This window comes from Mchenga conophoros, linkage group LG6 (genome assembly GCF_057382185.1).
Source record: "Mchenga conophoros isolate Kocher_MC1m ecotype Shallow Benthic linkage group LG6, M_conophoros_male_GT1.1, whole genome shotgun sequence".
Taxonomy (NCBI): domain Eukaryota; kingdom Metazoa; phylum Chordata; class Actinopteri; order Cichliformes; family Cichlidae; genus Mchenga; species Mchenga conophoros.
This window is the reverse complement of record NC_140531.1, coordinates 10,948,672-10,973,029: the sequence shown is the minus strand read 5'-3', so window position 1 is coordinate 10,973,029 and position 24,358 is coordinate 10,948,672. Positions and strand designations below refer to the sequence as shown.

The following is a 24,358-nucleotide window of genomic DNA, read 5'->3' as shown; positions in this document are numbered from 1 at the left end:
AAGACACTCATATCTCTGTGTGTAGTAGACTCTTGTTTGCAGGGAAAACTAACTCTGGAGAATAGAGACTGTAAATAACTTATTATTCCCTGCAGTCCTACCTGTGCAGGCAGTTGCCTGGGTGCACTGCTGTTGCTTGGTGATGATTTGTGATATCAGGTTGTGTACCTGACTCACTTTTACTCCTCCCAGTTATATCGAACCATCAGTTCTTGCTTTGCTGATGCATAGAGGTAAGTCAGCTAACTCTGAGTGACATGCTTAAGCCAAATGAGGTTTGGGAAATATTGACTGTCTTTTTTTTTACCTTTGGACTTACAAACAGAAATTGGACTGCTCTTTGTCTGTCAGAGCAACATGTGCAGCTTTGTGATTACCAAAGATGGCTGGTAAAAGACTTTTGGTTGGAAATTCAGAACTCAGCGACCCCTCATGGATGTCAAGATGATTTCTCAAGGACTAAGAAATGTGGTGTGATGCAATGGCACTTGGCCACGGGTCAAAGAAGTCCGTATCCTGTGACCAGGGGATCACACATGCTTCTCTAAGCAATGGGGTCAGTAATACTGAAACATTAAAACTGCAGCAATGCACTCTGATCTATGTCCTTTGTAGGGATTTTTGCATATCTAACATTTTTTAGAGTAAATGCATGTTTTAGAGAATGCACAAGACCTTTCAAAATGGAGGCTCCTTCTGTGCTTTTAATGCCATGACTGATGCAGGTTCAGGCACTTCTACATACATGTTTCCATAAACTGTGTCAGTATGCTTTGTAACAATCAGTTGTGTTTGATTGGGATTTGCAGATATCTAATAAATACAATAAATAAATATAATAACATTTTAAACAAATCGATACCTACTTCCCAAACATAACTTACTCAAAAACCAGGTTAGATGTTAACTAAATGATTCACTACATTTTCATTTTTCTCTAAAACAAAGGATGCCACAGCGTTGGGTCTGTCTCTGTCAGATTTTTTGTAGATCATGTTAAGCTTTTGTTTTCAGGTGGGAGCTGCTACACAAGCTGTGGCTCCGCCCACTAGGAAGTCTCGGTCCTGCAAGTGTGTCCTTGCCTTCCTCATCATCCTCATTGTCATCATTATAGTTGCAGCAGCAATTTTGGCTTGGTATTTCCTGGGTGAGCAAAACATTGTCTCTCATTTTGTTAATATTTTAATCTCAAGTTGTGCTCCTGACAATGACAATGCTGTGTGAGTGGCCACGTGTATACAGCATCTACAAAATGTGGTTTGCATGTTTACCTATGATCTTTTGCAACATGCTCAGTTTCAAATAATTGTCAAGTCATGAGGATTATTTGAGGATAGTAGTCATCATGTGCATGAGAAGCTGGCTCCGTAATTGTACTGCTTATCGGGATATAATTTAAAGACCCAAACCAGAACACCATACGTTTGGATCCCTGTAGAATTGCTGTTTTGGCAAAGGATTTGCACTTCAGGATATGATGGAACTGGAGAAACATTTAAATGCTTTGCAGCCAGATCAAATTTGCAACACGCCAACAGGATTCACATCCTGAACCAAGGCCAACTCTTCCAATTGCCGAACATTAAATACCAAATAATATTTTACTGACGTACGCTATTGACAATGCAGCCGTTATGGAGTACTATCTAAATGTAATATTTTAGTTCTCTCTCGGCTGACTAAAACATGTTGGTCCTACAATGACTACAGAAGCCAGGGTCATGCATTTTTATCGGGAGGAGTAGGGAAACAGAATTCAGTTGACCACAAGCTGTAATTCAGTGACATCTAGTCATGAAATTTTACAAACTAACTTAGAGTTAGGCGGCACAGTGCTTAGCACGGTTGCCACACAGCAAGAAGGTCCTGAGTTCAATTCCACCATCAGGCCTGTGTTGAGTTTGCATGTTCTCCCCATGTTTGTGTGGGTTCCCTCTGGGTTAATAGACTGATCTAAATTGCCCATAGGTGTGAATGTGGGTGTGGATGGCTGTCTGTCTCTGTGTGTTAGCCCTGCAACAAAGGGGGACCTGTCCAGGGTGTACCCCACCTCTCGCCCAATGAGAGCTGGGATATGATAGCCCCGTGACCCTGAAAAGGATAAGCAGAAGCGAATGAATGGATGGATGGAACTTAGAGTTAGTGTGTAAAATAATAAGAGTTGATATTGTCCTCTGTGTTGTAGTTTAGTGGTCAAGCAGGTACCAGCTGTGATTCTAAAATGTAAATGTAAGGCTTGAATTAGGTTGACAAGGATGTGGTAAAGAAGCAGAAACTCACAGACAGCTAGGGAAAGCAAATCAGAGTCAGTCTGAGATGCTATATTTATAATGGTACCGCACACGTATACTGAAACAGAGTGAGCAAATATTTTCCAGTTTCCTTTTTTCTTGCCTTTCATGTGTTACGAGTTCAAAATTGGGGATGGAAACAAGAGAAAAAACCACAATAACAACACTGGTCCGGCCGGGTTGAGTCAAACGATGATTTTAATGAACACACGCGTGGGAGATGGACACTGATGCAGACAGCCTGAAAATCTCAAAATGGTGGAGCATTGCTCAAACTTTTATAGCCCCTGGTGCCTCCACCTTATCATAAAAAGCCTACACATTTACATGCTTTCTCTCACACAGCGCCTAAGCTACGACCTTGGCTCCCTGCTTATCTGCTCCTGCTGCGATGGGGCAGAAAACTCCAGCATATTCTGTTCTCTTCTAATCAGACAAATAAGACAATAACTCTCTGTGAACAGTATTTCTTATAACTCAGCAGTATAATGCATCATAAAACAATGTCATTCATTCACAACAAGTCAGCAGTTTAATGTCATGCAAATCAGTTTAACTAATGCAATAGTTATCAGCTTCTTCTAATTCAGGAGAATAATGCAAACTAATCTACATAATAATTCACAATCTTTAATTCGGGGTATAACATGGCATAAAATAACACTACAATCCAACACATGCCTATTCTTAGCACAGATGGGCTGTCCCATGGATCATTATCATACGACAGATGAAGAACATTGGATCACTGTTATGATACTATTATTATGTAGCATCACAGTTACTCTTTGATGTCTTTAATTTCTGTGTTGGTCCACATTTCTGTAACAGAATACAAGGTTTGGGTGTTAGAGGCTCGTGTCCAGCAGCAGTACACTGCCTACTTATCCATCCTCAACAGGAACTTCTCTACTGATCTGTCCTCTCACAACAGTCCTGTTTTCAAGAAGGAAGCCAAGGGCGTCGAGAGTATGGTGAGCAGGGACCACGAATTCCTCTGATGCAGATGTCCTAAAAATTTAGGTCACTTAGGTGATCCTGTCAGTTTCAAAGGCTTTCTGTTTTTCCACTAATTTTCACAATGTAATCTTAACAAGTAAACAATAACAAAAAAGGGGGCTGAAACAAATAATGCTTAGCAAGTTTGTTTAGGTGCTGTAGATTATAATAATTCTGAGATATTACCACAAACAGTTGTTATCATTAACGTACATTACACTAGTAAGTCATAGACCAGAACAGAAGTCCAGAAGTTTTGTTTTTTTTCATGTGCTCTTATGTGCAAAGGTGTTTTTTTTCTGTTCTCAAACTGATCTCCCTGTTGGAGCTCAGTCTGAGGGGAGTTATTTTTTTTCTCCTTATCTTTCCTCATGTGGTGCATTTTCCATTGTTATACCTCTCTGACCTGTCTTCCCCATGTGATGTTTTGTGTCATGTATGTATGGTCGGAGGGTAAGATGGCGCCGGCATTACGTGCAATAGGTCGGCAGCCTTATGAAATTTCCCCTTGTGGGACTAATAAAGGTACATCAAATCAAAAGAAGAGCAGACTGTAGTCAGATTGACTACGCTATAAAGAACCACATAGCACAGCAAAAATAATACATTAAATTAGCATTCAGGAGGCTATGTTTGGCAGTATAAAGTACATATAGTGCATGTGTACTGACAGGAACACTACCATCCTGCACCTGAATGATTTCATGTGAACAGCTGATAGTGTTTTGCTTTCTTTCAGGTAGAGAATATTATGAAAGGTTCGATTCTTTCTCGATACTTCAACTGCACCACTGTGTTTGCCTTTGGGTATGTACATTACATTTTTTCTTCACATAGTCATAAGTCAGAGTCATAACAACAGGAATGGGGCAGTACTGTAGTTTAGTGGTAGACTAAGTGCCAGCTGTGATTCTAAAATACAAATTGAGCCTTGAACTAGGTTGATAAGTAGTGAATATTGTGCCATCATGACTCCAAGTTCAGTTCAAGTTTTTGTCAACAGGAGGATATTTTCTACTGATAAGCTTTGAGTAAAATTTAAAATCTACACTGTTCTGCACATTTTTTCTTAAAACTAACCTCTGAAAAATATCTTTGTGGCTTTAACATACGGTAAGCTTTTACTCTGTTTTCAATAAGGGAGCAGCCACCAGTTGTTTCTTTATAGTGGTTAGTGTTTTATGCTAACTGCTACAATACTGATGTGTTTCAACAAGTTCAGAATCTACCGCTTTCTGAACTGACAAAAACTGAAGATGATCAACTTTATCTTACCAACAGTTTTAGGTATATTATGGTAAATGGTCTGTATTTGTATAGCGCTTTTACTAGTCCTAGGGACCCCAAAGCGCTTTACACACCCAGTCATCCACCCATTCACACACTGGTGGAGGCAAGCTACAGTTGTAGCCACAGCTCCCCTGGGGCAGACTGACAGAAGCGAGGCTGCCATATCGCGCCATCGGCCCTTCTGGCCAACACCAGTAGGCGGTAAGTGAAGTGTCTTGCCCAAGGACACAACGACCGAGACTGTCCGAGCCGGGGCTCGAACCGGCAACCTTCCGGTTACAAGGCGAACTCCCAACTCTTGAGCCACGATCGATTATAATCAACCCAAGATCATGAGGTAAAAGTACCAACTGTATTGCAGGTCATGCGTGTTTCTATAGACTGTATACAAAAAGCTCGACATGGCAACCTTAAAATGATAAACCACAGACTATAGACTGATTGTAGAGTTCAAAATTCACCTTGTTCAGATGTTGCTGTTTTATTTTTCATTTCTTTTTTCTTTTTATTTATACTGTAAATTTGCGGATTTTAGCTGGGAAGTTGCTTTTGGGCCCAAACAAGTGAAACACTGTGACTATTTAAGAAACTGTCCTTTTTGGTATTTCACCAAATACCTGCAAAAACAAGCATACTTATGACAACATGAAGCCATAGGCACCAAATACTTTGAATCAGTAAAGACAGTAAAACACTAGAAGTCAAAAGTTTGGACACACCTTCTCATTTAATGGTTTTTCTTTATTTTTACTACTTTCTACCTTTGTAGATACATGCTGAAGACATCATATATGAAGCAAGATATATGGAATCATGTAGAAAAAAAGTTGGTAAATATATCTAAATAGGTTTTATATTTTAGATTCCTGAAAGTAGCTACTCTTTGCTTTGTTGATAGCGCTGCAAACCCTTGGCTCTCTCTCAATGCACTTCATGATGTAGTCACCTGCAATCATTTTCATGTCACAGGTGTGCCTTGTCAGTGTTCAATTGTGGAATTTCTTGCCTTCTTCGTCTGACACTGTTGGGGATTTATTCAAAATTGAAGGCACACTGAGCCAGCATGGCGACCACAGCAGCCTGCAGCGACATTACATCCCATCCAGTTTACCTTTATTTTGACCATAATTTCGTTTTCAACAGGACAGTGACCCCAAACACACCTCCAGGCTGTGTAAGGGCTATTTGACCAAGAAGCAGAGTGATGAAGTGCTGCACCAGATGGCCTGTTCTCCTCAGTCACATAAACTAAACCCAAACGCAATGGTGTGGGGATAAGACTGTATAAGATTATTGGAAAACTATTTCAGGTGACGACCTCATGAAGTTCATCGAGAGAATGCCAAGAGTGTACAAAGCAATCTAAAATATAAAAAGCGGTTTGAGTTATTTCACACGTTTTTGTTTCCTACATAATTTCATATGCTCATTCATAATTTTGATGCTTTCAGTGAGAATGTACAATGTGAATAGACATGAAAATAAAGAAAAACCATGAAATGAGAAGGTGTGTCCAAACTTTTGACTGGTCTTTCATCGAGTCTTGGTTGTCTTTTTGTCTCTGCAGGGAAGGAAGTGTTGTGGCTCACTTCTGGATACTGCTGAATATACCCAGCAGCCATGCTGAGGGAGTCACGCTGGAGAAGGTCAGAAGGAGCCTGGTGGAGGGGCTGAAGGGGTACAGCAGGTCAAAGGTGGAAGAGACAGCCAGCTTTGATGGATACCTTTTCCATCTCCCTACACTATCTGTCAGTGGTGAGAGGAAGAACATGGGCAGAAAAACAGTTAAAGGAAGATTTAAATCTAAATTTAATGTACATTTAATTTAATTTCTGTTTCTTTTTGTTCTGCTCCCTACAGAAACTGACCCCAAAGTTGTAAAACTTTTGAAAGCCTCATTTGGTATCAGATTTTATTTCAGTTTGTTTATAATTTTTTGTTTTGTATTAATTAATTCATGTACCGGAACTTTAATTACAAGTAGCACAGTCCACTGTACATTAGACAAGAAATAAAGTAACTCATGGGAACAAAGGTAAACAGGATTTTATGTTGAGCATGCTTCTCAGTATAATTTAATTTATTATACTGTATACATAATTCACTGAACAAATGTGATTTTGGGGTGAAAGGCAAAAATTTTAAAGCCTTATTTTGACATTTGAACTCCACCTCTATTAGGTCGCATCATTATTTAATTGGCAACATTTAATACCCATTTTTTGACTTGCTTAGATGGGCACTCATTGGTCATGGTTAGAGTTTAACTACATCATAGTACAGGTAGTTTATATGTTTAGTTTTGAAATGACTTTAAAATGTTTTGAAAGGGGCATAATAATAACACGATAAAAACAATGGAACTTGGATACTAACTAACAACTGAATTATTTAAATTTGCTAACAACATATTTGACCTACAGCTTTATTAGCACAGACGCCAAAAACTCTATAAACTGATTTTCTCTTGTGTTATACTTTTACATGGCACATTGTTCTAGTTTAGTCTGATCTTTTAATTGTTTCTTTTTAGACAATTCCTTTTAACATAATAGCTCCATATCTAAAGTCAAAGTAAAACTTTATATTTAGTGTAATGTCATCAATCCCTATCAGCTTAAGTTAAACCATAGAAGCAAAAGCCATTGAAGTTTAACATTTACAAATCCCATCATCTGTGCACAAAAGTACAAACTCAGTTCTGACTTTAATTCTTGCCTTTTTTGCCCCAAGACTGCTACCGCTATCAGAAGGTGGTGTCCAGCAGCCCCATTCTGCTCCTTGGCCCTAACACGCAGCGTTCCTCCTGTCTGTGGCACCTCCAGACCACCCCAAGCTCCCAGCTTGAGCTCCATATGGAGTGGCTGCTTCCAGAGTGCAGTGACAGACTGCTGGTGTACAACTCGCTCACCCCTGCTGATAATCATCTCATCACATCGTGAGTCTCTCCTAACAATATAAGTATATTTAGACTGATACACAGCACTGTGAGGCATTAATGTAAAGTGACAGGAATATTTAAAAACCACAAAAATGAAATCAATATTTGGCCTGACCTTTAAAATAGGATGATCTACACATATCTAGGCCTCTATAGTTCCTGTTATAGATGTCCAAAATAGAAACTCATACTAACACGTTATTATCACTATCATTTATGGGCTCTGTGCAACTTTCCTTCCTTCCTACCAGTGTGTATGGCTGCAGCAGACATGAGCGCGTGGTCCGTGTCCTGTCATCAGGAGAGTGGATGACAGTGGTTTGGAAACAGGGTCTATACAATTACAAGGAATCCTTTTCTTTGTCTGTGCAGGCTTGGGAACACCAGGGTAAGCCTACCTGAATGTTTTGCACTTCTCTCTGGTAAAAAATGTATCATACAATAATTTGACTAAAAGTCAGCATCCTAACATGCAATGTCAACCTTTGGTGGCACATCAAAAAGTTACATCATCTGGAAAACGTTTTGGTATTCTGTCCAGTAGATATTTAGATATATCACACTGTAAATGAAATTATTGACCGGTTAGTTGTGCAAGAGCTACAGGAATGACCAGAGTGAGTGGGATTTAGTCTCTGGGCAGCAGATATCAATATCCTCATGTATTTTTATGGCAATCTATCTTGGTCTCACAAAACCAAGAATCAATCAAGTTGTGTTCTGAAAGACATGGTAGAAATCAATCTTGTGTGGATCCTGCTATATTCATGAGTCCCCCTCTTCTTTTCTGTATATATTCACATTAAATGATTATATTGTGGACTGAACAATCTTTCTTGCTTTGTGTCTTCATCATTCTTAGACTGTAATTCCACTATACAGTTGGAGGCAGTATCAGGGGTCCAAGGGACACTAAAGACACCCTTCTTTCCCAGCTACTACCCTCCTGACACCAACTGTACCTGGAACTTTACTGTAAGCCTCTCCTTCAGCCGTGCATCTTTTATTGATCCACACATTGATTGATTATTTTATTTATCATCAAATGATCCACGTCAAACTTTGAATCACTAAAGGTAACTCGTATTATAATAAAGAACCTGTCAAGTAAATGACTTGATTGATACATTTACTGTCCTGTGTGTGATTTCAGATGCCCAGTGCAGGGATGGGCTTGTGTTTGACATTTGAGGGCTATGAGCTAAGCAGAGCCAGCTACAACCAGGCCTGTACCCAGGGACAGTGGGTCATCCAGAATCGCAGGTAAGCTGTGCCACAAAGACCTTTTTCAGCCCAGTAAAGCAACGTTAGTGCCTATTCTGGAACTTATTAGACATGTTTACACACACAAAAAGAACATTTGAGATAGCCCAACACAACACAAATCCTCATCATAACTGATATAGCGGGTCGTGCTTTCAAATAGTTCCCTTTTTAGCAAATAGTCATGTGTAAAGGATTTTGTCTTTCTGTGTAATGCACAGGTGCTGAGTTCTGCTTCTTCTTAGCCTCAGTAAAAAGTATTTAGACCCTGAGAGGATTTTGTTCCCTACTGAACAACAGGGGGCAGTGTTGTACCACACAAGCCAACCAAATCCCCTTATGTTTGAGAGCATTTTAATTCCAGTATAGGCAATAAACTCACAAATCCCTTACTTTCTTTATTTAATCAGGAAGAAACCGATCAATAGTTTCTTGTACAAGTGGAGAGGTGATGCCTTCAGGGACACGTCCCTTCACTTTCACCCTCCCTCTCCTTTCTCAGGCTGTGCGGCACCAGGGCTCTGCAGCCCTACAGCGAACGTCTCTTCCTGCTCTCTACGACAGCCACTATCTTCATGACATCTGAGGTGTCACTCACAGGGCCGGGCCTTCAGCTGCAATACAGCGTCTTCAACCTGTCAGATCGTGAGTTGTGGATGCTGGAACTGACAGCCATGAAATGTTGATGAAAATATTGGGATGTCATTTTGTGACCTTTTCTCAGCATAATTTCGAGCTCTGTGTGTATTTGTGTTTTATAGCTTGCCCAGGACAGTTCCTGTGCACTGTGAATGGTCTCTGCGTGCCCATCTGTGATGGAATCAAGGACTGTCCCAATGGCCTCGATGAGAGAAACTGTGGTATATACAGAACTCCAAACATAAATAACTCTCCCTTCACATTGAGAGGGTAGAGTAAGTGCTCAAATACTGAATGTGACACATAAATGTGCCCATTCTAAGTAAAATAATGTTGAATTTATTGTCTATCAGCCACCACCCTCTTGGTGAGGCCACTTGTGACACTGGAGAGCCAAAACTGCCAGATTTATATGACATGGATGAGAGTAGAACTGTTCCAGAAAAACATCAGATATGTGAGGCTTATCAGAGTGCTGCTAATGAAAGCTGCCTGGCTTTAAATCCAGGGGTGATGTTGATCTGATCTGATGGGCCTACTCTTTAAAAACCCCATGAAAGCACTTGGAAGGCAGAAAGAATCTCTAATTTTAAAACCTGTGAGTGTTGGCAGCCTGTCAAGCTACAATGCTCTCAGTGGTTTGACTAAGGTCAAGTGTTCACTATTGATTCAGTGCTGTGAAAAAATGTTCATCCCCGTCCTGATTTTTTTGTTTTTGCACATTTTTTAAGACCTAAATATTTCAGATAGCATCTTTAGCATAGCATCTTTATTTATAACGCACTTTACATCCAACAATGTTGACCAAAGTGCTACAAATATAAAACAGAGAGGAAACAGTTTAAATTACATATAAAATATCTTAAAATTAAAAATAATATAATTAATAAGAAAATATATTAAGAGACATCAACAAGTCCTGCTGTGCTAAAAGCCAAGGAAAATAAATATGTTTTAAGACGTGATTTAAAAACAGATAAGGAAGGTGCCTGTCTAACATGTAAAGGCAACTCATTCCACAATTTTGGTGCTGCCACAGCAAACGCCCGATCCCCTCTGAGCTTACGATTAGTCCTGGGCACACTCAGGAGGAGCTGGTCTGCCGACCTGAGGGACCGGGAAGGTATGTATGGATGAAGAAGCTCAGAGAGGTACACAGGGGTAGCATTGGACCAACATTTAAAAACAAATAAAAGCAGCTTAAAATGGATCCTAAAATGCACGGGCAGCCAATGAAACTGGGGTGATATGCTCGTATCTACGAGTGCCAGTTTAAAGCCGTGCAGCAGTATTCTGGACTAGCTGCAGTCGAAAAACAGAAGATCGACTCACCCCAAAATAAAGAGAATTACAGTAATCCAGCTGAACGGTTACAAAAGCGTGGATTACTGTTTCAAATTGCTGTCTCGTAAGAAAGTGCTTAATTTTGGCCAGTTGCCTCAGATGAAAGAAACTAGACCTTACAACCAACCCGATCTGGCTTTCAAGCTTAAGCTCAGGATCCATTTTAAAACCCAGATTAACAAACTCTGGTTTACCTGCCTGCGACAGACTGGCAACCTGTCCAGGGTGTACCCCGCCTTTCGCCCTATGACAGCTGGGATAGGCTCCAGCGCCCCCCGCGACCCTGAAAAGGATAAGCAGAAGCGAATGGATGGATGGATGGATGGTTTACAGAATGATTTCAGGGATTGCAGATCAACACACGGAACAGCAGTGGAAGCAGGTCTAAACACCATTACTTCAGTTTTAGAATCGTTAAAACAAAGAAAGTTTAGCGCCAACCACGACTTGACGTTCTGCAGACATCATCAAGAGAATTTTAATATTAGACAAAGATAACCAGGGATAAGGGAAAAAGCTATCTAAACCTTCCTGGCCCTGTGTGATGAAGTAAGACATCTAAAAAAGATGAGATAAAAAGTCAGTGACATCTATCTGTCTGGAAAGGGTTAGAACGCCATTTCTAAGGCTTTGGGACTCACAGTAAACTACAGTGAGAGTCATATCCACAAAAGGAGAAACCTTGGAACAGTGAACCTTTCGAGGAGTGGCTGGCCTACCAAATTTACTCCAAAAGTGCATTGAAGACTCATCCAGGAGGCCACAAGAGAACCTAGAACAACATCTAAAGAACTGCAGGACTCATTTGCCTTAGTTAAGGTCAGAGTTCAACAACAATGAGAAAGAAACTGGGCAAAAATGGCCTCCATGGGAGAGATCAAGGAGAAAAAAAGAACACAAAGACTCGTCTGACATTTGCCAAGGTTTACATCTGGTGTAAAACTAGCACTGCATTTCATGAAAACATCATCATACTAACAGTCAAACATGGCGGTTGGTGGTAGAGTGATGGTCTGGGCTGCTTTGCTCGATGACTTGCTGTAACTGAAGGAACCACAGATTCTGCACGAAGATCCTGAAGGTGAACCACTGAACCACTCAGGCTGAACGACCGCTTGGTTTATCGGAACACCAACCCTTTTTCACATAGGGTCAGGTAGGTTTGGATGGCTGTTTTCCATTAATAAATAAAATCATCATCATTTAAAAACTGCATTTTACTCAGGTTATCTAACATTTAACTATGACAAACATGCAAAAACATAATACCAAAAATATGGAAGCGACAAATACTTCTTCATGGCAAAGACTAATGCTAATACTATACTAATTTACAGAAAGTAAAATATGCTAGCCACAAATTCAGACATATTTACTGTATATTTCTGTTATACAAAAGCATCAAAAGCACTTTATTTAATAACTTTTTCAAATGTACTCTCTAATAAAACTCCTCTTTTGCTTTTCTCCTAATAAACATAATCCAGCATACATTAAATCAAGCTATTAATTATGTACTGCGACACACTCAAAATACATTTAATCTGTAAATAAGAAGCACAGTGGGCTAACTCATGTTACACGGCTGAGTTTTTCTACAATATTTTGTCAGTGAACGGTTCTGAATGTAGTGTTTACATGTGTGTTTCTCAGTATGTGTGGCACAATACAAATGTCCAGAGGACAGTCAGTGTGTGGACTACTACAAAGTGTGTGACCAACACCCAGACTGCCCTGAAGCTACCGATGAGATGAACTGCACTGAAGGTAACAGGCTGCAAGTGTCCTTCTTTTCACACATAAAATACTTCCACAGCCGTCGGCAAAAGGTAGTTGGAAAAATCACTACGATCCCCCTTTTTGGAATATATGTAGTCAGATGCCTCTAACACTACATTTCCTGTGTGCTGTATAACCAAAGCCTCCATTCACCTTTTAAAATGCTTAGCTTATAAAAAGTGTACTTTAAGATGTAACCACCCAGACGTCATTTTATATCATTGATTCATTCAGTCGTTCAATTCAGTCTGAGGTGTCTGACTTTTTAATTAGAAGGTGACAGTTAGAAAGATGCATGAAGGTGAGGGATAGGAAGGTGTGGGTTGCATGCAGCAAAGCGCCCACGGCAGAATCAAACCCTGCCTGTCTGCTGCCACAGGGACAGCCAAAAACATATCAGGAATATCTGTTTTCAGTGAGGTAGTGGCCTGTTTTTATCTTGTCCTGCATCCTTTTGGAAGACCCACATGACTTTATCCTGAACATCTCAACAGTAACAGTGCATATTGGTTCCTTTTAGCTTCAAGCTGAACTGATGAGGGAAGCAGACACAGGCCATGATGTAAACTTTATTGTTTAATTGCATTAAATATAAATTTATACTTGTGTCCATGCCCAGGCGTGCAGTGTACAGATATGACCTATGTGTGTGCTGACGGAACGTGTCTGAAGAAACCAAATCCTGAGTGTGACTTTGTCACTGACTGCCCTGACGCCTCCGATGAGAAACACTGTGGTAAGAAGACTCGATCACCTAACACCTTCTAACATTCTAACTTTATTCTCATTATTTTAATTGTATCACATTAAAATTTCGAGACTTCTGTGTGCTTCTATGTCAGAGAATTTGTTTCAATAACTCGCGAGCATTTTATTTGAAAAGTATTAGCTCACACTGCGCACATCAGTGTGTTTAAACATACCTGCGTGTGTGTATCCAGAGTGCGGCCTGAGGCAGTTCTCCAGCCGCATCGTTGGGGGAACGGACGCCTCAGAGGGGGAGTGGCCATGGCAGGCCAGCCTGCAGGTGCGGGGTAACCACATCTGTGGTGGCACTTTAATCGCCAGTCAGTGGGTGGTGTCGGCTGCCCACTGTTTCTATGACGACCGGTAAGGGCAGGAAACAAAAAGGAAGGAAGTGGTGTGATGACTTAAATGTTAGAAAGTGATGTTAATAAGAAGACAACCAAAGGCTCTCTGTTGTGTAAAGATTAAAATATTATCATCCTCTGCCGTGACTTTGATGGAGCATTTTAGTCGTGGTTTTATAAATCAAGTTTATTTCTGCTGCAGCTTCCTCCTTCTGTCCTTCGGTTGCATCTTTGCTGACCGGGGTTTAACTGTGACAGCCTGTCTGAGTCAGAGGCAGAGTATTTATGGATTTGTATACACTTGTGTTTTTCAACCCCACAATCTGGACCATCCCCAAAACTATAGCTGCAGCATCCTCTAGAGCATTACCTATTTTTCTCTGCTTAATTTTCTTGCATGGTGATTAAAAGCTTAAGCAGCCTTCAGAGTCTGTGGATGAGGAAGATAAAAAAGCTGAAAAAGTATAAACAGATATTTCTTGGCATGAGTTAATACTGCTAACTGTGTGGGTGTTTTCTTTTTAAATAGCTCAGGAAAAAAACGCTTTCTTATTGGCCCTACAACACATTTGACCTCTTTGTGTTCCTGCTGCAGTCTCTACTCCCCCTCAGTGTGGACAGTCTACCTTGGCAAACTTCTGATCAACCGCAGCAGCCCTACAGAGGAGGTGGCGCGGGTCCAACGCATCCATCTTCATCATTACTATGACGATGAGTCCCACGACTACGACCTGGCCCTGCTCAAGCTGGACCGGCCCGCCGCTGCGCTGCTGGCTGGGCATGCTCGACCCACCTGCTTGCCCCCACCAACGCACCAGCTGGAGCCAGGCCTGCTCTGCTGGGTCACTGGCTGGGGGGCACTCCGTGAGGGGGGTGAGCTTTGAAAGCAGGGAAGGGGAGGGCTTGAAGGATGTGCAAAGAAGCTAGAGTATGGAATAGCAAATTACAGATCTTTTAATAACCAGTAAACCTGCTATGGCAGTGATTTCCAAGTTTTTGGTTTGACCTCTCAAAATGCCTCCATATCTGCTACACTTTATCACCTCAATTTGCTTTATATTGTAAAGTAAAGACTCTACAATAGTATAGAAAAACCCCAACAATCAGACAAACCTCTATAAGCAAGCACCTCTGACAGGTCTTGGTGAGACTCCCCTGGTGAGCTGGGGCTTTTTATGTTCACTCATTGCCTGCACGGGCTTCTTTCAGAAACTCCAGTTTCCTCCCACAGTCCAGAAACATGAGTATTAGGTTAACTGGTGATTTTGAATTTGTTGTAGGTTAGATTTTAGAGTGTGTGGTTGTCTCTGTTTTGGCGTTATGATGGACTAGAGACCTGTCCTTGTGTATCGTGCCATCTGGACTACTTTTTCTCTGGGAATGACATTAAAATATTGAAATAAAACTGCAAAACACAGGTCCATTTCAGTAACTTGAATGAGCTGACAGAAGGTTTAACCGTCTGTGACCTAGCCATCTGCTGTTCAGAGCAGCTGTGCCAGTAATAAACCCAAACTTTAAACCTTTAAAAAATGAGTATTAGCCACAGAGACCAGTTTTTTTCCCATGTTTATTTCTGCTGTAAAGTTGGGCAGTTTGATATAGGAGACCGTGGCAACTGACTTGCTTTCAGAGCCAGCCTCAAGTGGCCATCCATATTTATTAGAGCAAAGTTTAATTGGTTTCCTCTATGATCAAACATCTTGGAGGTTTAAAATTCATCTTCTGACATTTTAAATGGATTGGGGACCTCTATCCTACCTGCCTCTCAAAACAGTCATTTTTCATTCTCCACGATCATAAATCACATTGAGCTACAGGCTGCTTTATGGACAGACACAACAACAGACCTTAAAAGACACTTAAATCCCACTGAGCAGTTTCATAAACACTACTGGTCCTAGAGTGATGTTACATTTACTGCTTTAAAAATGGAAGGTTTACTCTAAAAGAAGAGCACTCACTCACTTTTTAGTTTTTCTTTTAAGCAAGTTTGACTCCTGTTGCAGAATGATTACCGACTTATGTATTATTCAGTGTGATGCATCATTTTCACAACCAAACGACTGTGTGGTTTTTAAAAACATCCTTTTGTCAGTGCGTGCGAGATATGGGGAGTTTTTGTGCAGACGGTGATGTGGAGGCAAGTGGGTGTGCTATTTTGATATCTGAGCAAACACACATGCAAAAAAAAACCTAATTTAAATCAAAAAGGCAGGAGGAGATGGAGTGGTGTGGGTGGAAGTGGTTTCTGCTATCACGATGAACTTAATAAACTGAAGGCTGAGAGAGAGAAAAGGTGTGGGAGAACATATACTGGCATGCAACGCTTCATAAGAATCAATACAACTTTTGAGAAAAATCGAAGGTAAATTTGAATACATTAAAATGCATTTGCATGATCATAATCGGAATAAAGTGTTTTCTTGTTACCGTAAGGGAAGACCTTTGTTGTTCATTATTAGTAAGTGAAGACACGTCAACCAGGCTTTCCAGCAAACATGGGTGCATCTGGGTTCTACACTATGGGGAACAGCAGCTGCCCACACAAAGCATGCTAAGTGTGGTCTGCCCAGATGTACCCCACATTTCACACCAGTAGCAGGGATCACAGAGGGCTGCCTAACTGTGCCCCGTGGTACATTACAGCCACCAGCTGTATGCAGCGTGGAACAGCGTTTCTGAGGTTCTGCATCAATCACCTTCTCTCAGCTTCTCAGTCTCCTGTTATTTCTCGCAGTGTACTAAAACATGTTCCGTGGTTTCATTACCCTGTATAGTGTTTCATTAATATAAGTAATATGCTGGCAGACATACCCATGTAGGCCCAAAGTCGGGTGGCTGTGCCTCATTAGATAGCATGGGTAATATAGCAGCTGGAAGGTTGGTGGATCAATTTCTCTGGATACTTCAGTCTACAGTGTGTCGGGGAATGTTAGACAAATACCTGTGCACACACAGGATCCACAGCACCTTTGCCCCTTTAGGACCCCTGTATGAGCTTTCTATGGGCAAGCACACAATGGGTTCCCTCACACCAGTCCATAAAGGGCACATTAGGAATGTTTATTGGACGCTGGAGGTTGCAGAGTGTTATTAGTGCTGTTGGGTGATATCTATTGCAAATGGTGCTGCACCAAAATCTTCTCTGTGATTGCTTTGCTCGCTAGCAGATTGCTGCAGTTTGCATGAAAGTATGCTGATTTGTCTGCAGACAAGTCAACAGTGAAAGTTGAAAAGTGTGATGGGAAGTGAAAACGGAGAATGTTTGGCTTCACGGTAAACGTTGTGTCTTACAGTTGAAACCAACATGTTTCCGAAGACACAGATTTGACTCTGAACGCTAGTTAGCATTTTCCAGGCGTACTATGAGTGATGACAACCAAAACAATCAAAAGAAGGTTGTCAGTGCAGAAATGTATACCTTTTTGCAACAACCTCCCAAAAGCACTCGCAGTCAGGGAAAACTTGTTTTTCCCTCATCGCTGGCCATTTCCAAACAATTGCTAATGGGTCTCTAAGCTGGTGTTACTGGGGCCTTAAGCAGTGCACAAAGACTCAACAGCATTATGACTGACAGGATATTCTTTTGCCCTCTGTCACTCTGTCCTCTTACTTTTCCCAGGCTCAGCCAGTAATGTGCTTCAGAAAGTTGATGTGCGCCTGGTTAGCGAGGAATCCTGCATCCGTTCCTATGGACACCTGGTTACTCCCAGAATGCTTTGTGCCGGTTACCGCAATGGAAGGAAAGATGCCTGTCAGGTACAAAGAAATACAAGCTGCATGTGCTTTGAACTTTGGCAGCAAAAATGGATCAAATGACTAAAAATTAAAAAGCAAGTGGAACTCAGAATGTCCAACACAACACTTAGCACTTCATCCCCTCAGCTCTACACATTGTTTCCTTTACAGCCTGCACTTTTACTGTTTTGTCACAATCTCACCATTCCCGTCTAAAATATCTTTACCTACATTTGAAAAAAGAAGAGTGAACAAAACAAGTCAAAAGAGGACCAGGCTTTGGTTTGCTGGGTGGAGATACCGCACAAGTGTGTGTGTAGAACTGCCAAGAAACTGTAGGTAAAATCAAAGCAGAGATTTAAATTAAACTGATTTTGTATGGATTCTCTCTTTAATATAACTAATATTACAAAAAAATCTAAATTCAATAAGTTCCTGCAGTGTTTTAAAGTTGATATGATGCAATGAAAGTAAAATTCTATGTATCACTTAGAATCGTGTAGTCCTGCTCTCTGTCAAGATGTCCTCAAAGCCACAAAAAAGGAGAAACTGATTAAAATTTTAAATATTAAAAAAATCTATAACGTTATTTCCTCTTTTTAGCCCAGTTTTTTTTAAAACACATTGATGTTATAAAATGAGTTTTAAAAGCCACATATCTAAGAACCCCTGATGATGATGATATAGTGAGTCACTGTAGTAATTATAAGTACTGTCAATTATTATGGTGCCTCTGTGCTGTGAAGACCCAGTCTTATTTGTGCCTCGTTAACGTTACCTTTGTCTGTTAGGGAGACTCGGGCGGTCCCTTGGTGTGTCAGGAGCCTTCAGGTCGCTGGTTCCTGGCCGGGGTGGTGAGCTGGGGTAGAGGCTGCGGGCGTCCAGACTACTATGGTGTCTACACTCGCATCACCAGGCTCACCAACTGGATAAAGCAGGTCATCAGCAGCTCCTGAGTTACTGATGTCATACTTGCACCAGAACACCAAACCGGAAGAGAGAGAAAAAATGCCTTAAGGTGTTCACAGATGACCTGAGACTGGTTCTTATCCAAACAATGCAACTGTGAAATGTTAAAGGCTTTTTTCCAAAGTAACAAAAGTAATGAAATACTGAAACGATACGCCTCTAATAACTGATAGTAAAAAAACGCTTTGAAATTGTACCCAGCAAAAATCATTTACAAGCTGAATCTTCCTCATTTGAAAGATAATAAACTTCACATATAGCCTCACATATTCTGTGTTTGCATCTCTGATTTAAAATGAATGTAAAATATGTGTAACAAGACAAGTCCACAGTCATGATACTCGCTGCGTGAGTCTATTTATACCTTTAGTACTTTTAGCCTCCAGCTGGGTACTTTGGAGGAGACTGAGACTCCTATACTTCTGCAGACTCCAACTTGTTTTTGCAGCGGAGAAGGCGCCCCCTGCTGGTTATTAGAAAGAATGTTGTTTTAAGGCTGCACCTTTTGGACCTGGAAGTTTTGGCTTTTGTTCATATATGGTCTTTGCATATCTAATTGCAACATAGTAAAACGTAAACCAAAGAAAGAAAAGATCATCTAATTAAGGGATGTTAAGCTGGTTTCAGTGCCCTACAGTTTGCCATTATTCTACACTACAGAAAACTCTGTCAGCACAACTCTTTCAGCTTAAACTGTGAGAGATAAATGTTTAAAATTACAGAAATGTTTTGGTAGATCATTGCAAAGACCACTCTGTAAGTATAAAACTGAAAGTTTTTTTGGTTAATTAACAGAAGTCCAGTGTTTTTGCTATTTTTGGGAGGACATAGGAGTGTTTTTACTGTGGATCCACTGGTAAGAAACAGAAATTTCTATAGTAGATAGATTACTTTGGTGTGACCTTGGGAGCATAACAGTCAGGAAAAAAATTAAAACTTGTGACAATACAGTTAAAATCTATGACTTCTTTCAGATTTTCTAAAGATGTCCTCCACGCCTTATGTGTGACACCCCTGATCTAAACTTCATAGTGTCTAAAGTATCTTAAGAGACACAATTACAATAACAAGCAGGTGGGTTACGGTTGCCTTCTTAATTAGGACACAGAAAAGTGAGTTTTTGGTTAAACGATGGATCATTCTGGAGAAAAAGTGGGGGGAAGCCATAGCAATCATGTAGGAGTTGCATATACAAAAAATGTTAATATTTTTTTCAAGCCATTTGTGACAAATACATAATGCACACTTCACACAGTGCACATGTCTGTGAGCAACATTTACCTCCATGCAGCTCCTGCTGAGGTAAAACTTCATGCTTTGGAGGTACAAGATACAATATCATACGTTACACTTTGGATGTTGTTTTACACCAGGACTATTTTATGAGCTGCCATAAGCAACATTCGTAAGTGTTAAAAATATGACTTTATCAGAAAGTTATTTTGACAGAGATGGAATAGTTACGTATTTTAACACAGTATTAAAATAAGGTACAAAGAGATATTTGTGTTGGGGTGGCTGTAGCTCGGTGGTAGAGCAGGTCAGCCACTAATCAGAAGATCCGTGGTTTGATCCCAGTCTGCTCCAGTCTGTATGCCAAATATCCTTGGGAAAGATGCTAATCCCATGTTGCTCTCCGATGCATGCATCGTAGTGTCAATGTGTGAATGGTAGATAGAGCTTTGAAGAAGTGAATGAATTAGTTGTGTAAAGTGCTTTGAGTGCTCAGACAGAGTAGGAAAGCGCCGTTTACGTTTACCTTGTTTTGAGCAGACAACTGTCCCACATGGTGATATAACACATGGGATTATGCAGACATGACAATGTCGTGTGGCTAACTCCTCAGCTTAAGACAAGATGACGGCTCAAAAATATTCAGAAAACAAAGTAAATTAAAATGCACCAAATTTCAAACCACCCCTAATTGTGTGGCATCATTAACTGTACTGAAACTACTCCATGCAAAAAAGGAAAATTCTGCTGATTAGAGGAGCTCAGGTGGCAACTTGTTTCAGATTGGGTTGATTTTATTTGGAGTGACCCAGGTGCAAGGTTTAATGGGCTCTCACATGACAGACGGTTTTTCTTTTCAATTGATTTTATCATGTATAACAACAACATTCTCAAAGGGACTGGGAGCAGGTGTTTGGCATAACTCCCTGTTCTTGGATTCTCATGAGTCACTGTGATCTTTTCTTTTTAATCGGATGAAGGGCGATGTTCTCAAAAGGTAGATTTGATTACAGATATTAACATCTATCTGTCTATTGGTAATTGTGCTCACTCCAAAGAAACCAACCATCTCTCCTAAAACACACATTACATAAAAGTTATAAATTGATTTTCAAATAAGTATTTTGACTCCATAGCAAAACACAGCTTAGTACTTGGTGGAAAGATCTTTGTTGGTAAGCACAGCAGGGTATCTATCTATCTATCTATCTATCTATCTATCTATCTATCTATCTATCTATCTATCTATCTATCTGTCTGTCTGTCTGTCTGTCTGTCTGTCTGCCTACCTACCTACCTACCTACCTACCTACCTACCTACCTTGTCCTCTGTGTCTCTTGCCCATCTGAGAAATGAGCCCTGATCCTCGGGGGATATTTCAATATTTTGAAGTTTCCATTTTCAGTGTAATTTCTCTTTTATCAGGTTGTAAACTATAATAGCAGTTCTGCTCTATCAAGCATAACTACAGTGCTCAAACAGGCCTTTGGGGGCCACGAAGAACAATCCATCAGTGGTGTGTTGCCTGCCCCATAATGTATAATGTTTATAATTGACCTTCACAGATTTTGTTTATTTTTATTTATTTATTTTGTAGCCCATGCATTAAAGGGTGACTGCCAATCATGTCTGATGTCTTGAATGTATAAAACAGGTTTAATTTCACTTTTGTACAGCATTAAAAATGACACCAGTTTGCGTGATTCTTAGATCATGATATTTCAATCATTCCATCCTGGCCACCATTAGGGGGAGACATTACACACAAGTGGCAAATAGAGATTTAATTGATGAATAAAAAAATGACTCATAATTGATACCCATTTTCATCAGATGTTTGTGATGACACATGTCACTAACATGACTGACAAACTCCAGACGCTGAGGCCGCTGAGATGCTGACTCACAGTGATGTGTCATAGAAAGAGACTAACAGAAGGACAGTTAGACAAGATAATCAAAATTCAAGACTGTCTCCTGTTTATGTTTGCAAATTTTACACACTACTGAGAAAACAAAGACTTTTTTCCTCAGCTGCTACCTTTGGAAATACCAAATCTAGTGAGCTGTGTACACCAGATAAAACATAAAAAGCCTGTAGACTTTCCTACTTTCCCACATAACACAACACAAACTCCCCGAGGTCCCAAAATAAGATCCTTGTGTCTGTTAATGTTCTTAAAATATGTTTAGTCTCATAAAACAAAAGTCTGAATTTGTAGAAAAAGAAGCTGAGGAACTTTCAGGTGTGAACTGATGCTTAGCTCATCATTATCAAACAGTTAAGCATATACCGTATACAGGAACAAGAAACCAGTACATTCATTCAAAAGTAGAAGGACATAAATCAGATGAGAGAGCCTGAAAGAACAGGCCAGCTCGCTTGGCCTGAGATGTTGATTAAGTTATGGACATCGGCCATCTCGCTGCTCTTATGTTTTGCTTTGCCTGCGAAAACAGTCAGAGGAGGACAGATGGGGTTCGTTTCATTCCAACTACGATACCACCATACTGTGTGTCCTGTCTGTACTGAGCCTTTTTGAGACATTAGCAACAATATTTACATTAAATATAAACACACATGTAGGGATGGGTACCGGTGTCCGGTGCGTTCTGACATAAACGGTAGTAACCAGACCGAAAAGCAGCGCACATTTCGGTGCTTTATTTCGGTGCTTTTTTTTCCTGAGCTGTGATACACTTCTAGCCAATCATTTTATGTTTCCGAGGATAGTAGGCGGGCCCAGGTACGTAGTTCTTTTAGAGCAGAGCTACAGATTAAAAATGCCCAAGGCGAAGCGGTCAAAAGTCAGGCTGTACTTCACAGCAAAATATGCAAACTCAGCAGCCTGCAACAAGTGCTTTAAGCTGATACTGTGATACTGTCAAAGGAGGTAACACCTCGAATCCGATGAAACACCTGGTGACGCATAGCGTTTTTTTTTTTTTTTAAGCCAAGAAATGCGCTGTATTTGATAGCTTGCTGCGAGACCTCACACCGAGCGCATCTACTGCGGGTGTGGTGCCTGTTATCAGACCCGGAGTTAGCAACATCCCCAAAAACCAGGTAAAGGGCCTCCTTGACGAGCTCAAACCAGCGTTGCTCCTCATCATTGAAAGATTGTCCACTGGCCTGCAGGTCTGAATAGACTCCGAGGTCTTTGCCCTGATGAGTTAGCTCTTCTGTGTTGTGCCATCCACTTCGCCAGAGGTCATTTGGTTTCCCCAATGTATAAATCATGGCAATCCTCCTGGCACTTCCTATATTCTGTTGCCCTCTCTTGCTACATCACACCACACTCTTCTCTTCCTTTTCTGTGAGCAGGCTCCTCCACGTCCACATATTTTTCTCATTCTGTCATGCTCAATCTCTCTGAATACACTTTGCAAAACTAACACTCAGCACTTCTACCCGTTGCTTCAGCAAGTTATGATAATCAAAGTGTTCTGGGTGTGATAATTTATGCAATTGTGTTTTTTGTAATGTTCAAATGCTGGAGACATTGGTACAAGACGCAGTCACCGAACTTTACCGGTGTGTAGTTGGGATCAAAATGAATACTGAGTATGAAAATAGGTGTGATGCAACAACTCCTTGCTGTTGTGCCAATGTCAATATAAGATGTTTTTTTAATAACATAATGTGAAGTTTGCAGTTGGCTAACAAAAAGAGTAACTTGGGTCTGCAACAAAGAGCTGAGTTTAACTGTGATAGATTCCAGCTGTTTGGTTTATGATTTATAAATTACCACTTACATTCGCCAATCTCTTTGCCAGTTACATCTTGCTTGTACCAAATTAAACCCTCTTTTCCCTTCAGAACTATTTTAATTATTCTTTACAGAGATTCAGAAAGGTTGCTGCAGTAAGGTCATTCATGAGAGACTTTGGTCCATACTGACATGATAGCTGCAGACTTGTTGACTGCACATCGATAATGCAAAACTGTGTGTTTTACTGCTGAAAGCAGCCCAGATGGATGCACTGTGGTCATAAAGGGATGGACATGGTCAGCAACAATACCCAGGTAGGCTGTGGCAGTCAAACAATGCTCAGTTGGTACTAAATGACTCAAACATTTTCAAACAATGATTATTACACCACCAGAATCCCGAACTGTTGATTTAAGGTAGGGTGGATACATACTTTTTTTTTTTTTTTTTTTTTTTTTTTTGGCCTGTCCCGTTTGGCTCTTTTGCCATCAGAATTGTTGTCTAAAGGCAAAGAAAGATGCCCAACGGATTTACTTTACCAAATTGACCATCCCAGCCTTGCCGTAATGGTCCATTTGATTCACCTTTTATTGTTCATTTTATTTTCACTTACTGAATACGGGACAGACTTGACTGGGGGAAAGAAGGGGAGAAAGAAAGAGGGAAAGAGAAACAGCTGAGAAGAGGGACGGGGGAGAAGGGCAAAAGACAAAAACCAACAGAACGGGCAGAGAAAAAAAAATGCATATATCAATCACCTGGATCACCTGCTGAGAAAGAAAAAAAGAAAACAAGCAGAGGAGAACAAGAGTAATAGAATAAACAACATCACAATGATATATGGGAATATGACAGTAAATACTAAATATTAAACATTATTGTGCAGCACATAAGATCAACAGAACACAGTGTGCTTTGAGGTAGGAGCCAAAAAGGGTGTAGTTTGTGGGTGCGATCACCCGTGTGTACACCTGTGAGCATGGACGCGCTTGTTTTTTGTTTTTTTAAAAGGTTCCTTCATGTAATGATCTGCTAGAGGGTGTGGGGGGGCCACAGCCCCGTCC

The 24,358-nt window shown here is 40.5% G+C and overlaps 1 protein-coding gene across 2 annotated transcripts; it reads left to right on the top strand.

The window, feature by feature from the left end:
- The first annotated feature begins 297 nt into the window (after positions 1–297).
- Positions 298–18,607, top strand: tmprss6 (transmembrane serine protease 6). Of its 2 annotated transcripts, XM_085276140.1 has the most exons (18): positions 299–556; positions 1,015–1,147; positions 3,123–3,265; positions 4,030–4,097; positions 6,148–6,335; positions 6,441–6,482; positions 7,314–7,518; positions 7,773–7,909; positions 8,384–8,496; positions 8,675–8,784; positions 9,287–9,429; positions 9,546–9,644; positions 12,421–12,534; positions 13,166–13,282; positions 13,488–13,656; positions 14,233–14,510; positions 17,263–17,399; positions 18,170–18,607. In XM_085276140.1, exons 1-18 carry the CDS (start codon positions 467–469, stop codon positions 18,332–18,334), a joined length of 2,451 nt encoding a protein of 816 aa, XP_085132266.1. In that variant the 5' UTR covers positions 299–466; the 3' UTR covers positions 18,335–18,607. The 2 variants fall into 2 exon arrangements, with proteins under 2 accessions (XP_085132267.1, XP_085132266.1); XM_085276141.1 differs by lacking the exon at positions 6,441–6,482 and having other exon boundaries at positions 298–556.
- The last annotated feature ends 5,751 nt before the right edge of the window (positions 18,608–24,358 follow it).

Bases quoted from the DNA above. Each gene is read 5' to 3' on its own strand.
- tmprss6 (XM_085276140.1), top strand. From the start codon at position 467: ATGTGGTGTGATGCAATGGCACTTGGCCACGGGTCAAAGAAGTCCGTA. The intron at 7,519-7,772 runs GTGAGTCTCTCC...CCTTCCTACCAG, and splicing joins GATAATCATCTCATCACATC to TGTGTATGGCTGCAGCAGAC. The intron at 14,511-17,262 runs GTGAGCTTTGAA...TACTTTTCCCAG, and splicing joins GGGGGCACTCCGTGAGGGGG to GCTCAGCCAGTAATGTGCTT.